The sequence below is a fragment of the Leptosomus discolor genome, chromosome 1, assembly GCF_034619465.1.
Source record: "Leptosomus discolor isolate bLepDis1 chromosome 1, bLepDis1.hap2, whole genome shotgun sequence".
Lineage (NCBI taxonomy): Eukaryota > Metazoa > Chordata > Aves > Leptosomiformes > Leptosomidae > Leptosomus > Leptosomus discolor.
In genome coordinates this window covers 159,071,032-159,088,698 of record NC_141391.1, presented here as the reverse complement: position 1 = coordinate 159,088,698, position 17,667 = coordinate 159,071,032, and the positions used below count along the sequence as shown (strand labels likewise).

The 17,667-nt window shown below is 40.8% G+C and overlaps 1 protein-coding gene across 1 annotated transcript in view; it reads right to left on the bottom strand.

Annotated features, from left to right (window-relative positions):
• Nucleotides 1-8,268: 8,268 nt before the first annotated feature.
• Nucleotides 8,269-17,667, bottom strand: part of CRY1 (cryptochrome circadian regulator 1) — a 37,282-nt gene continuing 27,883 nt past the window's right edge. The window contains exons 6-14 of the mRNA XM_086479597.1: nucleotides 17,298-17,438; nucleotides 16,888-17,199; nucleotides 14,304-14,455; nucleotides 14,003-14,205; nucleotides 13,124-13,225; nucleotides 11,839-11,931; nucleotides 10,581-10,652; nucleotides 10,375-10,482; nucleotides 8,269-8,304 (exon numbers count right to left, since the gene is read on the bottom strand). Of these exons, the coding sequence (XP_086335723.1) occupies nucleotides 10,379-10,482; nucleotides 10,581-10,652; nucleotides 11,839-11,931; nucleotides 13,124-13,225; nucleotides 14,003-14,205; nucleotides 14,304-14,455; nucleotides 16,888-17,199; nucleotides 17,298-17,438 (1,179 nt within the window). The 3' untranslated portion in view covers nucleotides 8,269-8,304; nucleotides 10,375-10,378. The remainder of the gene's footprint in view (nucleotides 8,305-10,374; nucleotides 10,483-10,580; nucleotides 10,653-11,838; nucleotides 11,932-13,123; nucleotides 13,226-14,002; nucleotides 14,206-14,303; nucleotides 14,456-16,887; nucleotides 17,200-17,297; nucleotides 17,439-17,667) is intronic.

The following is a 17,667-nucleotide window of genomic DNA, read 5'->3' as shown; positions in this document are numbered from 1 at the left end:
AATCCCTGATGAGAAGGGGGAGACTGAGCCCTCCTGGCCCACCCTGCCTGCAAAACGAAACCGTAACATAAAGCCCAAGGAAGGTGACCAACTCATCAGGTCAGGCAGGCATGACTGACTACCTCCCGCATGACTCCCTCAAGCTCTGCCTCCAGCTTCATCCTGCCTGGCCTTAAGACAGGAGCGAAACCCCTGGAAAGCAACAGAGCCAGCAGCTCTGCGGTTTCTAGGCCCTGCCTGTTGAACGCCACGGTGCGTGTTCTCCTGTGTCACAGCCCAGCTCAAACATCCCTCCGGGGCCCAAGCTTCGGCTGTGTGGATGGGGCTGCTCTCGCAGGGAGGGTCATGGAGCCAGAGGAGGCCACTGCCGGGTGCTGGGAGCTGATGGCAACTGCACAGATCTCTTTGAGGCTATGAGGATGTCCCACAGATGCAGCTGGAGTAGTGTCTTCACTTATATGTAGGTGCTTTGAATTTCCTACTTGCCTAGATTTCACTTCAGTTCTTTCTATTTTTCTCCCATTATCAGAGACTATTTTTCATTCACTGTCTTTAATGACACATTCAGTTCCACAGCAATATCCAACTCATCAATCTTTTCCCTTCAAGAGTACTGCTGCTTTTATTGATCCTCTATTCCTTTTATTATATACAAAGCTATACACACTTGTATATATGTGTGTATATACAGCAGATTCCTTTCATTTTGTCTGTTTTTTTGTTCTTTGCTGTGTTTAAGTTGTTTGTAATGTTCTTGTAATTACTTGGCCATTGATTACATTATCCATTTATTGGGCCCTGGATGATCTCTTCTCTTCGTTGCAACTGCTTGAATTGTCCTGGTTGCTCCTAACACTCTCTCTTCTCATAGATGTCTCTAAGGAAGAGTATTAATCATCTTTCGTGTCGCTCCCTTTCTCATGCCATTCCTGCTCACCAGCTGTCCAATGGGATCTACCCACCCATGCATAGTTTTCTGGTGAAATGTGTTATGAAGCAGTGAAGTGTATCCATCCTGACCTTCGGAGACTCAGTCTGAGTCAAAGTTGAATTCTTGCTAACCTCAGATTACCGTTTAAGAGGTTTTATAATATCTACCCTCCTGATGAGGTCTGCCATGTTGCTCAGAGCCCTGGCAGACAGCTCTGCTTCCTCTCCTCTCCGCAATCATTCAGCTCCCCGTGCAATCATTCCCAAATTTTCAAAGCCAAAAAGCTTTACATATTGTGTATTCTCCATCTCAATGCCTGGAACAAGCCATGGTCGCCTTCACCACTCAGTGAAGTGTTACTGAAAATGTGGTAGACAGACAATATGCTACGCAAACCAGCAGACCTTTGGGGGTTTGAGGCATGGAGTAATGCAACTTCTCCTGTGGGAGTGGTGCAGAAAAACAAACCAGCTGTCTGGATTGAAATCATGAGCAATTAACAGCAGTTTCAATTACCCAGAACAGAACCTTATAAATATTTGCAAATTACACCCTACCTATTTTCACATAAAGGACGGCAACCCATGAGAAAGCCCTCCCTAGATCAGAGGGACATCATCTGAGGGAATCCTGAAGGTCAAGAGTTCAAGAGATATTTCAAAATTATCTTCTTAAATAGAAGCAGCACAGCCTACTCTGCTGTGTGCAGACAGGCACAAGAACTGCAGACAGAAATCAGAGAGGGAGATTGGAGGGAAACTCTGCCAGCGGGTTCTCCTTGCAAGGCACAGTGCGGCAGGGGTTCCAGCGGGAAGAGATCCCACCCCTGCCTGCCTCCAGCATCCAGTGGAGACGGCACAATCATCACACTGCAGCTATCATCAGAGAAAAAAGGACCCATTCATCTATACTTGTCCTGGGAGAAGAGACTGGTTTGGAAATTAGTGCCCTTGCATACAAGGAAGATTTCTTCGGGTGGAGGTGGGATTTGGGTTTCCTTTTTGGAGCACTGGAGGCCGAAAGAAACTTAGAGATCGTAATTGTCACCATGTTAAAATGCATCATGTCATGATAGCTGCAGAGACAGAAACCCACCCCAGATCGTCTGACAAAAATAGCCAAGATACATGGGGAATGGAATCCACCACCACCTCGGTGAAGCCGCAGGAATCTCTTTCCATTGTAAATACGCTCCATACGACGATGCCAGCTCTCGCAGGAGTGATAGTAAAACATAAATCACGCTAACTAGTAACAGGACCCACCAAACAATGCAAAATGCCTAGAAATTGAGGCTTGGCTCAACATGCAGAGAAATGTGTCTAAACTTGGAGCATTTGCTAGGGTGGACGGAGATGAGACTCAAGGCTCTGCCTAGATGACAGGGACGAGGATTTAAACCTGGGACACAGTCTACACCGATAAACCCACACACCTGAGTATTTTGTTGCTAGCTCGCTTGCGGAGAGATTATAGGTGCTCAATGTGTCTAACAGCCGAGGCCCAGGTGAAAGAGTACTAGTTTGAATTTGGGCACAAGCTACAGACCCATGGTACCTGCGTGAAAGAGGTTATGTGCCTATCAGGTTCAGATGAGAAAGAATTTGCCCAAAACTGAGACTCTGACTATGTTTTGCTGTCATTAATTGTTTAGAAACCTACTAAATCTGGATTTAGATCCTGAGGTTGGGTATGCAAATTTGAAAGTCTTGGTGTATAAAACATTTCCCATGGCTTCATTTTTGTCACTATTTTCCACATATATTAATGAGAGCAGAAAGAGGAGAGAGACTTCTCTCGCCAGTGCATACTCTACCTGACCATCCATGACAAGGGACGCAAACACACAGCCTGCGAATCAGCCCAGGATTTTCTGCTGGCAGTAGTAAACTGAATTAAATGAGGGTTCATCAAGCAGTGCTGTTGTAGTTTCAAAATTGCATTATTCTTTATCTGGATCCACAAATACACATTTGATTAGGGCTGTAAGCACATGACAAAATGCCTTACAGTACAAATGCTACACAGTCATAAAGATAACATTTGAATAATTTTTCTTCTATCTGCAGACTTCATTATTCTGGGTGACGTTTTATGGTATGGAGCATAATATTGTAATAAATCTTTCAGATGCTACCTTCAAACACACACTAAGGTAATTTTTCCTTTACCAATTGCAAGCTGATTTTTTTTCTACACGTCTACTCAACAGTTTTGCCCTTAAAGTGGAGGACTAAACCAATGATTTCCAAAGTGTGATCATTTACAGGCTCTCAGTCTTCCCTGGAGCTCGCAAAGAGCCCTGTTAATGGCAGCTGTCCCCCAGAAGCTGCTCAAGCCCAGGCAGCTACAAGAAATTAAGGAACGGTCCTGAATTCTCGCTACGGTGACTTGGACCACAGCAGGGCAGGGCGGGCAACTCTGCCTGACTGCAAGATGTGTGCTGCCCTGCAAATGGCTTTTGTGGCGCAGCCCCTCAGCTCTGTGCTCCCCGTGTCACCCACAAGCTGAGCTGGGTGACGTAGCTATCAAACTTTGCCAAAACACTCAGTAAGCACCCGACACCACAGCCTCAGTAAGCACCTAAAATCACAGCTTGTTTAGCCTTAACACACGTGAGGCACAGAGAAAAAGCCCCGGTGCTTCTCAGGCAGAAGTCAAGCACCGGAGCCACAGCAGAGGAGGGGTCCCCTTCTCAGTAAGCGCTGTAATTAGTAGCATTTGGTGTCACAAATAAAATGAAGGCCTGACTGCGCTCATTACAAAAAAACGCACACATGCAAATACTTCGCACGAGGTGAGCCGCTTCCTCGAGCACCCAGCCGTGCTTTGCCGAGCTGGCTGAGCGCACAAGGGGGACGCCAAAGCACCCGGCACGGCAGTGGCTCCGCTGCCGTGCGGAAGGGAGCAGTGGGTATGCTGCCTCATAACGCTCTTCCCTAGAGGGGCTGATAGTAGGACTGGGACCAAAACCATCATAACCCCCAAACACTTGGAAATCAAAGCCATATGCACCATAAGTATTTCAGAAAATCGAATTGTTGTGTAATAACTAAAATACCTTCAAAGGATCATTTCTTCCCCTCTCACCCCCTCAAAAAAGGCTTATGCTATTAAAGGACTAATTATCCAGTTAGTCCAAACACAGCGGATGCTAAATTCATCTACGCATCCTCATCTGACCATGCACTTCCACTTCTTATTGATTTTCTGCTTCTTTCCGTCAGCTGGTTACTTACTTTACCCTGTCCCTTTAATTTTCCTTCTTCCCTCTCTCAGGATTCTCTAAAAATCCTTCTCTATTTCCATCATCTTTCTTCCATCCATTCACCAAGCTTCCCTGAAATCCCCTGCGCTCATGTGCACAGCAGTCACCCCGAGGTCTGAATGCAACATTAATGATGTTTGCTGGGCCAAGCCATTCCTCAGCTATTAAAAATATTCCTAGTTTGGATGGGGTAACAGGCACTTGAGAAACACATTAAAGGTAATTAAAGACCTTGGGATGACCACATGGTCTGAAGCTCTAGAAAGCCAAACACACCTGAAGAGAATTCTCCATCACTGTAATTGCTGCCTATAGATTGCTTTTATTAATTATTTATGTGCTTATCGGTCTCTCCCAGTCAGAATAATCACAGTTAAGATTATCTTCTTGTGCTAGGTGTAATTAGCAGAGATAAGAAAATCAGAGAAAAGTGTAATTTACCTGGCATTAAGTGCACAAGCTTCCACAAACTGCAGGTCCTCGGATGTGATCCTGCACATTGGCTGCACTTCAGTGTTTTGCAGCGCTTTTTTAAAGAGTTTTGGATTGTAAAATTTGCACTAAGACCTCTTGCAAGCAAGCAAAGCAACAGCATCCTGAAGAGATGTTCCTTTTGGGTATCTTTTCCATTTTCTTTTCTGCATCTTTCGTCTTTCTGTTCTGCCAGAATTTTTATTTAAAAATACTGAAATCAAGTCTATTTGCATTTTCAAAAATTTAATATTGAATCAATTTTGCATTTGCGGTGCACTCGATTCAAAACCAGGAGCTTAGATCCCTTGAAATCAACACTAAAATTATCTCTGTATTATGTCTACTTAAGATCTCCCTGTGCTTTTTGGATCTGTAAATTTCGCCTCTACCCAGAAATTTTCACCCCCTTTGAAATTTTGAATTTCTGGAAAAGAATTGCAATAAACAACCAAGTTGAAAGCTGAGTTAATGGCTGATAATTCTGTTTGCTTGGTCTCCTTAAGGGAGGGAATTCTTGCCCAAACACCACTTTTCTATTGGCAATAAGGAGCACATACAAGAGAGAGGAGGTTCTCTTTCTATCCTGCTTAACCTAACCTAACCTAACCTAACCTAACCTAATCTAATCTAATCTAATCTAATCTAATCTAATCTAATCTAAAACAAAGCAGAACAACTTGGTCACCAGCAAGAGCTTGTGCAGGAAGGCCTCAGGAATGGGCAGAGACTCACCTGGAGCTGTTTGGCAGGTCTGTGATAGAGCAGAGACAAGAACCCAGATCTCAGGGGTCCCAGCTCCATGCTCTGGTCACAAGGGTTCCCAGGGGACAGAGATAGCCCAGTAAATGTTTCAGGTGGGTAAAAGCTTGACTATGTTTTTCAAAAGCCAGTTTTGAAGTAATGTCTAGGCAAAGTGTATTTAAAAAGAGAATATATGCAGGGAAACACGCAGGGCAGCGTTCCTGAAAAGCAACTTGTAGAGCAACAGAAGAGATTTGGTTTCTGATTTTGGAAACACCGGGTGGCTGTTACCGCAGCTAGGCAGCAATTCTGTCATCTCTAAGCATCCCCCCTTCCCCAGCCGCAGGCAGAGTATTTTGCATGACTGAGAGCTGGTTTTTCCTTCTCAAAACTGACGTTCTCACTCAAGGGCAGGATGACTCCCTCTAAGAAGATGACCTCGCCCGCTCTTTCTTTGCAGGGCAGGAGGGAGGCGGGCCGTGCCGAAGGCGGGCCCTGCCGGAGGGGAGGCGGGCGGGCTGCCCTCAGCACCCCCCGCCCGGCGAGCCCCCGCCCCGGCCGGCCGCGGCGGGCTCGGCGCCGGCCCAGCGCCCACAGCACCACCTACAGGCCGAGAGCCGAGAAAGCGGCCGGGGCGGAGGAGGGAAAGGGGGCGGCGTTCCTCCGGCGGCGCTCAAGCGAGGGTGGGGCCGAGCTCTTCGGGCAGCCCCCGAGGGGCGGTTTTCGCGCCGTCCCCTGCGACACCGGGCGCTGGCGGCTGCGAGGGGCGAGCGGCGGCGGCCGCGGGCGGGCCGTGTTCCCGGGCCGTGTCCCGGTGCCCCGCCGGGCGGCTGCAGCGGTAAGGTACGGCAGTGAGAAATGACGGCGCCGCTCCGACTGCAGCGTTTCAGCAAACGGGAAACGCTGCTGCAAGTGTATGCGCGGCGCAAAACATCTTAAGTTTAATTTACCGTAAAATGTGAAAGCATACTTTTCAAATAATAAAGCTCAGAGCTTAATAAATAGGCCGCAACAAGAGCTTGTCTTAAATCATGCATCAAGAACTGCGGTCAAGCCCTGGACCGGGCTGCCCAGGGAAGTGGTGGAGTCACCACCCCTGGAGGTGTTCAGAAAACGGGCACATGGGGCACTTCGGCACATGGTTTAGTGGTTTATGTTCCTACCTCGAGGTTTCTCTGTGGGAGTTTCATACCCTAGTCATTCAGAAGAGCTAGGTGGAATATTTCATTTAGATGGGATGATTTCTTTTTAATGTAAGTCAGCAGAAAGACAGTGTAAGCCTATAGGTTGGGGGTTTTTTAGGACTACTTAAACCGAAGAATTGTTTATTCTACTGATTATGTATGTCCCTAGGAAACCTCTCCATTCTACTTGGACTGATCTGTGGAAAATACTTAGCATCTGCTTCTCCACTCTCACTGTTGAGATTTTTTTTTTCCTTCGAGATCAAAGATTCTTTGCCTCGAGACAGTAAGCATGCCTGTATTTTCTTAGTAGTACTTTTGATTTTGCTATTGTATCCAAATGAGTATGCAGATATTTACATTAAATATAATTAAAATCCAGAAACAGGCAGAACCATGGCAGTTTATTCTGCAGCAAGGAGCCTGCTGTGTATGTTGTCAACCCATAAATCTGGTGTGAGTTTAAACCAACACACAGAAGCACCTCATGACTGCAAGTCACCCATGTGATACTAAGAACAAGGTAATTAAGTCCTCCCACTCAAGGAGGTAACTCAACTAGTTGTATGGAAAAGGTAGTAATTCAGACCGCTTCTTCCGAGATCGGAATGGTCTGAGGAAACATTTAGATACAACTTCTCTACATGTTTGAGACAGTATTGACTGAGTAGTCAGCAAACCCGATGTGTTTTTCAAAATCAACTCCTCAGAGCAGCAAATTAGCTGCAGTACAGGAAAGACTACTGGGCTACCAAGCAAATTGCAATTACAGCAAAAATTTTGAAGAAACATTTAAATACATTGGTGAAAAACATTTAATGGTAACAATACACACATGCATGCACTTTCAACAAAAAAGCCTGAATTAAATTTGGATAGTGTTTTGCTTCAGTATCATGAAATTCGATGTGAAAGGTAATATACCTCACCCTTTGTGGCTTCCAGATTGTCTAAAAATTACAATTCCTTTCTTTTTCTCTGAAACAGTTTTATTTGGAAACACGTACCAAAGCAATAGCGTACACAAGAGACAGACATATCTATATATACAATTTTCTTTTATTAACAAGGTATGTCATTACTGAACAAGGCAACTGGGAAATACAAGGACTGGACATATATATGAAAATTTTACAACTCGACAAAAAATTGGCATATGACTTATATACAAATGTGATTAATAAAGGTTACAACTCTACTGTATTTGATTAAACACAGTCCTAAGCACTTACATTATGAAAATATGAAGTTGATCATACAGAGGTCAAGTTCTGGAATCTAAAAATAATAACAATTTTAAAACTTCAAAACCTTCTATGTCCATCCATTTTACAGAACATCACTATAGCCTTTCCTACTACCATATACATGACAGATTATCAAAAATATATTGATGGGTCTATCGCTAATCATGAATGTTTATATTTACATTAAGTTAGCAAATTCTTCACCAAATACTTTATATACAAAACTCAATTTGCCCTTTGTGAAAGAGTCATTAAAAAGTTAAAAACCATAGAAATGCCAGTTAGAAATAACGCATTCCAAAAATTGGACTTGTTTACAACAACTGAGAACAATTGAAAATAATTTATGAAAAAGTATGTCATTTTAGTACATGTACTCTCACAACACTATTTCCAACACAGAGTAGCAGGAATTTTGTCCTGTGTGTTCTTTGAGTGGTACCTTCTCTTCCAATAATGCTGCAAGAAAAAAAGAGACAAAAAAATTATTCTTAAGCAGTTTGTCATGAGTCTTAAGAAGGCCAAAATAATTCAAGGGACCAATATTCTTTCCCCCCTTCTCAGTGCAGGAAGCCCTCTCCCCATTTGTATTGGCCCAAATACTCAGAATTCTCATTTCTTACTCCTCAGAGGCTAAAACAGAAGGAAAAAAAAAAACAAACCACACCACAAAAAAAAGGGAGAGAGGGAAAAAAAGAGAGATAAACCCAACAGCCTCTGTAGTTCAGTGCTATTCAGAAGGCGCACGTCCTTTTGCCAGCAGTGTTACAAGTATGATCTTGGCTGATTTTTGTATTTGACTCTAATACTTTTGCAGCATGCGTTGAACACCCCTAACAAAATCAGTCGTCTTCTCTGCCAAACTAGGAACCCCTCCAACCTGTCTCAATTGAAAAAGAGCTTAGACAGGAACCAGACGTTCGCTCTGCAGGCACTTCTTCTACACAGACACGAGCACCTAAGGAATTCTGCAATACAAAACATGGATGCTGAATGAATCTACACATACTAAGGAACAGACAGCTACTGAAACACGGACTCCCTTGGAATTATGTTTCACTCAGGCCCATCCAAGTACCAGAAATCAGTTTGAGAATACTGAAGCACAGTTTACAGTGCTTCCAGTATCTTCCAGTATGTGAGAAAATGGCAGATGGAGCAATCGCTACGGTCTCAGCTCACTTCAAGTCACAGGCATCACGGAAACAATGCTGTGGTTCTTCACTGAATCAAATCAGTACAACACAATTGTCCATAGTGCACCACAACAACTTTGACAAAGTGCCAACACAACGTAACAAGCAAAATTAGACCTTGCTGTAAAACCAAAAAGGGAAATTCAGTCTACTTCATTTGATCCCTAGAGAAGCTGAACTCATCTTTTATACTTGCTGTACGGAATTACCTATCTTCCAATTCCACCAAAGTCTCTCCATCCATGTGCTATTATCTCACCTATATGCTATTCTTACTTATTCTTCAAACTCCCTAATGACCAACTCTTGTTTTTTTTGCTAAAGATAATGATGGAATGACATCTCAATCACCTTTTATCTATGCAGCCACACTCTCAGTCTCAAAATCCTGTCCCCTCTTGTTTCAGACAGCCCAACACTCTTTGACTTTCCTCCTAAGAAATTACTCTCTGTCTTTCAGGTCATCTCCCTTATTCCTCCCAAATCAAGCTCACTAGGAGAAGGGGTATAACATCTTTGATCTTCTCTTTTCTCTATCCTGTTCCTAAGTTACTTTATCCAGAACACAAAACCCAGTTATCTTCTCTTTGTTGATGATTTAACATGTATCAAACTCTTTCTGCAATTTACTGCTTCTCTCTACACATTTCCACATCTGTTCGTGTATATCTATCTAGCAATGCCTCCTTCTCCAAATGCAAGTACTTTTCACCACAGCTTTTCTTGACAAACTTCAGCAATCTGAGTATTCTGATTAGGTTACAGACCAAAGACAAATGCTTAGGTGTTCACATCTTCCTTGTCCCTACACCTTTACATGCACAGCGGCATTTTGCAGGTTTTCTGCAGTCTCTCTCCAAGACACGTTCTGCTTAGTCCACTTTTATGTCTAAAACTAATCCAGACCCTGATCCGAGCCTTTTAAGTTGTGTTAGTCTTCTGATGCAGGTCACCCACTGTACTTTGACACAAACAGTGCTGATGGCACAACTTAAGGTGAGATGCGGGAGCAGAGAGTAACTGAAGCTACATAAGCAGCTTTGCTAATGTATGTGAAACCACAGTTTATCCATCTCTCTTTCACTAACACCTTGATCTGTGTCTGATAATCTGCGGTCTGGCTCTATTTTTGTAACTACTTCCTACCTCCCACTTCGTAAACTCTCTAGAGCCAGGACTTTGTATTGTTTGTTTGTACAGTACCTGCAATGGAAATATTTACAGCAATAATTCAGGATCCTTTGCATTGCAGTGATACGTGTTACCACAGATACAAAATCTGTACAGGAATATACTCATTAACAGGGTAACTTTAAGGTGTCTCAGATCTTACCAGTTTAGTTCGTGCTCTGTCGCTGGACTTTTGGTCCAACGCTCTGAGTTTCTTCTTCTGGATTTGGGCGTTTCCCTGCACTAATGCCAGTACCAAGGGCCGTTCTTCCTGATAATTTAAAACCAGTATTTACATTAAGACTCCATTGCACCTTTATATATTCAGGAAAAGTGTTTCAAGGTTTTTTTTGTTGTTCTTTAAATTACCTGCTTGCAATAAGTGTGATTGCTGATTGTCTCCATGAGCATAGTGTAAGATACTACTTGCTTGACAGTAACCTGTTTAGATACAGTAGATATTTATTATAATAAATAAAATTTAGAACTGCAAGCAAGTGTACAATTACATTCTTTAAAACAACAAAAAGGAGCCAATTGATTTATTTTCCATCATCAAGAAAAATCCTGCCAGAAACCATCCTGAATGCAGAGGAGTTCTTATGCAAAAAAAAACCAAACCAAAAACACCTCATGGCAGTCTACAGCAGTTAAATATATATGCACTTATATATGCACAGTGAACAATATTAAGTGCGTACATATTTATGCATTATATTTGCAATAGACAGAAACATAAATCCAAACACTAATTCTATGTTGTTATAAATTTTAACATTTGTTCTGCCACATTTCCTCATCCTTTTTATTATTCTGTTATAGCAATACTAGCAAATCCTTAGCATAACTAAGCTGTGGAAAAAAACCAACACACAAGTAATTTAAAGATGCAAACTATTTTCTGGTTCATGTAAACTATCCACTGGGAACCTTGACACTGAGCACTCCACATACATAGTGCAAATTAGCAAAAGCAGTTGCAAGTTTTCTTATTCTCAACAGTCGGTGATGTTCCGGTTATGTTCTGGATGCTTAAACAAAACACAGATTACAGTCCTTTCATGATCAGTAAACACACAATCTCTGTTAAGACTGCAAAGAAAGAAACAGTTGTGCTAAATTTGATTGCAACTTTGACCTATCACAAACCACAGCTTAAATTTCTGTATAGTTAAAGTAACAAAAATTTGCCTCCACAACATGAGAATATCCACACAAAACTGTGGAAATTGATTATACATGGAAAGAGTGGTAGTGAAATCAGGGAAAAGACAACACACAAATTTTGCTATCAAATACACAAAGTGAACTTCTTTCTTTCAGTATCTTTCATTTAAAGTAACCTAAGGTAATGTTTATTAATTTTTGTTCAGTCACACTTGTGATCCCTCCTACTCAAAATATACAAATATTGTTCTAGATGAGCATTTTAGAGGCAAAAGTGACAAAACAAGCAAGCTGACTCTAAGAAATAATTTTTATGTTTCAAGAACAGAAACAAAGGCCAGTTCAAGTTGTAGACAGCAGCTGCCACCAAAAATCTATCCATGTTATTTTGATGTTTTGTCTGCTTTTCCATAGTTGCAATGATTTGGAGATCCTCTACAGACAGGCACTGCCATAATACCTTGCTGCTGAATTCCACTTCCTCCTGTATGAGAGTCTCCCAGGGCACACGGCTGAACAACTGTATGACCATCACCAGTTCCCAGCTGAGCTCCTGAAGAGGCAGGAAATAGACTTAAACATAACAGAAGATACAATCCCAGTTCTGGAATTTAAAACATTGGGGGTTTTTGCCCTCTGCAAAATCACTTTGATTGTGGATTTTTTTTTTTTTTAATCCAAAACCACCTCAGAACAGATCCAAAGCTCTACTGCTTCCACCTTTCCAAATTCACACTTGCAAATTCAGATGAATACACAGTAACCTCCTACAAAATGGATACATTTCTGATGTGAAAAGTGTAAGTACATGTATACATTTAAATATATATGTATACATTTTAAGTAAAAAAGAATGCACATAATATTAGTTTTTTAAAATAGGCTCTTCCTGTCTTCTAAACCTCTGAACTTTAAAGAAATAAAAGCTCAAGCACCCAAGCTTTAAGGAGTCTAGACTTTAATTTTTTGAGAGGAACTGTACTGGCTGAGAACAAGAAGGTCCATCTTCCTCTGCAGTTTGCTTCTGATCTTGTCTAAAGCCTTAGGAGAAGACAAAACCAGTAAATTTCCAGTCCTTGCTGTATCCTTTTACAATGGGGAGTCCAAGGTGCACACAGTATTCACGATGTTGAGGCACCACGGATTTATACAATATTACTGGTGTTCTTATTTTTATTTTTTTTTCCTTAGTAACTAGTTTAATGCTGGTCTTTGTATATTGCAAGAAGAATATTAATAGTCTAAAGTAATTTTAATCAAAACTGTATGAATTCTATATTAAGTTCTTTCAGACACTGTCCACCATGTTGTTGACATTATTGTAGAATTAAATTTCAGTAAGCAATCTAATGCTAGCATTAGAAAACTTTACAAAGTAACATTTCTGACTTGAAAATTGACAAATAACTCCTTATTACAAATATCAGGATACCTGTAGACTTCTGTAAGAAAATCACATTCAAATGCTTTTAAAATCAAACCATTTGATTCATGTTAATAAGTAATTTTCAGGGGGAAAAAAAAGGTTAAAAATTCGTACATTTGAGATGATAAAAAAAAATCTAAAGATTTCTATACACAAATACTACCAAACTCAGTGAATAGATCTGAAAATGTTTGTGACTTGCACTGAAAACTCTTGTAAAAACAGTTCTTTCTTATAACACATAATGCCAAGGGCATTATAAAAGAAGTTCATGCGGTTCAGTTCCAATAATTCTATGTATTGAAAGAATTTGACTGACCTCCTGTACTACCACAACCAGAAATGCTTTCTCCTGATGAATAGCCCATTAGGCCACCATTTCCATTTCCATTTGGATTAGAAGGCACTGTTGCAAGAAGACCTAAAAACAATGAAATAAAACATATAGCCATAAAGACAGACAGCAAGATTAAGCGTAGCATGCTTTTTTCCTCACGATAGTCAACTCTCCACCCTCACCTTTATAACACAACAACATCTCTCTATCTTGCTACTTCTGGGATCTTGCGAAGTTAATTTTAGTTCACCATTACTTAACAGGCATTTTCTACATAATATTCTGCATAACTTTTCCAATATCCGTTAGTTACACGTATTTTCTATGTTATGTTCAAGTGCAATGCATCCTGATTCGGTGTCCAGTATCTGAACATACCGACTGCTTACACCTTCCTGAGCAATACAAGTGCATGTGGTTTACCTCTTGGAGCAAAGGGGACGGTCTTTCCTAACTAGGCCAAATGCTTCCAGAGGTTGTATTGGTCTCTATTTGAGCACCAGCGTTTGCAAAGGCAAATACAGTACGGCCGAAGTTATGAAGCACATTAATTTTCTAATCACTGGTATTAAAATCTATCTGTACAAGAGTACCAAAATGCACAGAAGACCCAGTTTAACCAAAAAACTTCCAAAAACCCACAGAAAAACAAGTTTAATGTAAGATTTTGAAAGAGGCATGCCACTCAAGCTCTTCCTTCCCTTTCTTGGTTACATCTAATATTTCCATTTATTTGGATACACAACCCTGCTCACCACACTGAGCTCACACCTGATTACCCCTGCTGTGGGACAAAATTATTAATTGCTAGAAGGCAAGAGAAGTTTTCAAATAAAAATAGCCAACAGCCTATAACCATACCCAGTCCTCTGTATCGTGAAAGCTGCTGGTAGATTTGTTTCATCCTCTCAATATTCAGACGGCTTGCCTCTGCATGATTTACCATTGGTTTGGGATAATTAACTCCTATAATACATTTTGCAGCCTTCTGGACGCTCTCTGGTGCATTCCAAGGATCATAGATGTATTTTGCAGGGAAACCTCTAAGTACTGGTAAATAACGTCTTAAAAAAAAAAAGTAAAAATGTCATTTTAGTCATAAAGCCACTTGACAGTTTAAGCAACAACCATCAATTGCTGCAATTTCTGGATTGAGAATTACCTGATATAATCCCCATTTGGGTCAGTTCTTCTGCCAAAACCCACTGGACAGTAACAGTGAAAAAACTGCTGGAAGAAGGAACTACAGGATAGCCACATCCAGCTTCCAGCATTCACACTCCAATCTGCATCAAGTAAGAGCTCTTCAAAGACCTTAAGTAATTAGAGCAAAAAGTTAGTTTGAACACGGCACGCCTTCGAGACACCTACTTTTTAAGGAATTGTTCTGAGTTTCTGATTTCAGCAGAGGATACCCAGCTCTTCAACGTAATAATACTCTTTCTTACCTGGCAACATTCACCGAATGCTCAGTACACAGTTGCAAGCACTCACCTAAATGCTAAACTCAAGAACCAAAGTGATAGCCTGTTTGGCTTTTACCCTGTAAAAAACCTCAGAGACATCTCAGAAAGCTACAATCAAATGGTTACATATTCTTGCATAAACACATCCTTAAAAAAATAAATCCCCAAAGGATGGCTAGAGCCTGACTGCTTGTTCCTTCATCCCATTACAACTGAGTACACTCTACAAACTTCCAGAAAACAGGGAGCATACACGGCACATTTCAAACTCAAACTGTGAGTCTGAATACCTCAACTTGTGCAGCACCTTTCGCTATCCGAGAAGTCCCAAGAGCAGAATTCAAGAGTTTCAGGGTAGCACAAACATTCAGAAGTTGTATTCTTGAAGGCAGATAGTTAATTTAGTAAGTCACAGTTTTGAGGATGTAGACTTAAATTTCTGGAGGAACCACCAAGCATGCTTAAGAATGGTGGGGCAGATAAAGAACTCTAGTCTGAAGACCAAAAAAAGTCTTCTCTGGTAATTGCTCCCCCCTACCCCATGAGGAAGTTGAAGATCTGTGAGGGTTTTACTTTAAATCTAGAGCTCAATAGTTGTGAAATGAATCCAGCATTGACAGTTTTTTAATTATTAACACAGACAATACTAACTTGTGTAAAAAGCAGTTTCTCTGCTCAGACCACTAGTGACACAGGCTAACAAGAAATAGAGAAGCCTTATTCTTTGAAGGAGAACATTCAAGAACCTTATATAAAAAGAGTGCACTGAGAAGTAGTTTTCAAAACAGATACTTAATACATGCTTTTTGCATGTTCTGATTTTCCATTCAAACTTGGATCATCTCCAAGTGTTCCACAGAAATCATCATCTTTCTTCATGCTAAGAGACACTAAGACGTAACATCTTACTACTGCCACCCAACTTCAACTAATACTATTCCAATATAAAATCTAAACAAGGTAATACCATTAAACAAGTATACCTCCCTCTCTCTACATATATTCAAGAAAGGCATTCATTCTACAGTACACACTAAATAAGTGTTACAAAAGTATCTCTGTCTAAACATCTGCAACTACTTGGAACGAAAAGCTGGTTTGAAAAAATAGGACTTATCTTAAAACGCTTTTAAAAAACATTTTAAATAGGAAGTGTAACAAGATCTTTAAATGATCATTAAGTGTTAGCACACAACTGTTCCACTAGATGCTGCCATGTAATAAGCCTTTGGAAATAACATCACCTTGGAAGGCCAGATTAACTTTTGCTAGCTACAGACGTACGAATTAAACATCCTTCCACTGCACAAGTCTGGGCCCTCCATGTATTTGTATTATTTCAAAAGTAAGAACAAGCTGGTGTTTATCTGTAATACACAGCTTTGTTATGTGCATGAGTTACCTCGTATATGCATCTTCAATGTCTTTGCCTACAACCTGCAAAAGGAAAATTTCTACAGCAGCTTATGTTGTTGTGTAACCAAGACTTTTTTTCATATGAAAGGTGTTTAGGTGTTTGCTTACAACCGATTTGTTTAGAAAGGTGAAATTTAGTAAGATTATCTATATACATATATAAATATGAGGTATCCTGATAGCAAGTAAATTTTTTTCTAGATCTCAAAAATAAAGAACTATTTTTAAGTTATTATCTTTGCTGAGTAAAAGACGTGCCTCCCTGCTAAAAAAGCAAAACTAATTCAAAGGCTGAGATTAAATTATTCCATTCTTTTCTTCAAAAGATTAACATTTGTAATTTGAAGTTGAGCATCTCTTGGACACTTTGATAGAAATTAACTGCACGGAAACTTCAGCTAGCTCATGTTGCCCATACTCACACTTCTAACATGGGGCAAAGGGACAGAAATTGCTGAAAGGACATTCACAGCTTTTAGTTTTCTCCCTTTAACTCCTGTGGTGCTTTCCCTTTGCAGGGAAGCAGATGGGAGATGTGAAGAGAAACTGTTCACACGGTATGACTAGAAAAGAATTTCAATTGCAAGCATAACCCATGTTTATTTGCCAAGATTTAGGAAGAAATCTCAAATTTAAAAGAATTGCAGACCTATTCTGACTGCAAGAAACACTCTAATACTTAAAAAAAAGAAAGGGGGCATTCAACAGGCAAAACTTCAGCACTGGTTTATCCGAACTCATTTAATTTTGGCCACAGTTTAAGGTTTAAAATTAAACTCAAATCACACAGTAACAACCATTCTAGAATGATTACCTGAAACTCTTAACAGGCACTTTAAGAAATTCAAGAATAAGAAAAAATACCTTCATTCCTTCTTCCCAGCTAATCCAGAGGTCACCTCGAGTCAAGAAGCATGCTACAGCATGCCGGGCTAAATGGTGAATCCAACCTTCTTGACGAAGCTGCGTCATAATTGCATCAATCCAAGGAAAACCTGTCCTGCCTTCTGCCCATTTAGCCAAAGCCTCAGGATTCTTATCCCATGGAATTTGAACACAGATAGGATTCCCCTCCATTTTATCAAACCGTGGATTGTTAGTCGCCGCTGTGTAGAAAAATTCACGCCATAACAGCTGGCCATAGAGGGAGAGGGGAGGGGAGCTGTTCTTTTTTACCTGAAGATCATCATTAAAGGAAAACATTTTATTAGGAGAAGTAGTAAGGAAAAATCATGGCAACTAAGAACATGTAGCTGATTACACAGAAATCATACCTTTTTGTACAGATCCGTTAACTTGAAATAGAACAGACGACAGGACAAACAGCCAAAACGGAGGTAGGGACTAAGCCCTGTAGGGCTTGCCAGAAGGGAATTTGCATTCATTCGTGGTCTTTCAAAGTTTGCTACCCAAGCCTTAAAAAAAAAACCAAACACCCAAGAAGAATAAAAGAAAACAAAACAAAAACCACACAGCAACATCAGACTGCAGGCTAGGTAGAAACTCATTAATGTAAGGGAGAAATCACGCACTGTCTATAACTGAATCCAGACACTGGACAGATGACCACGTTACCTACGATATCTAGGGGTTCCTTTTGCATCAGCGGAATCTCTAGAAGGTAATTCATCTCAATGCAGAAGG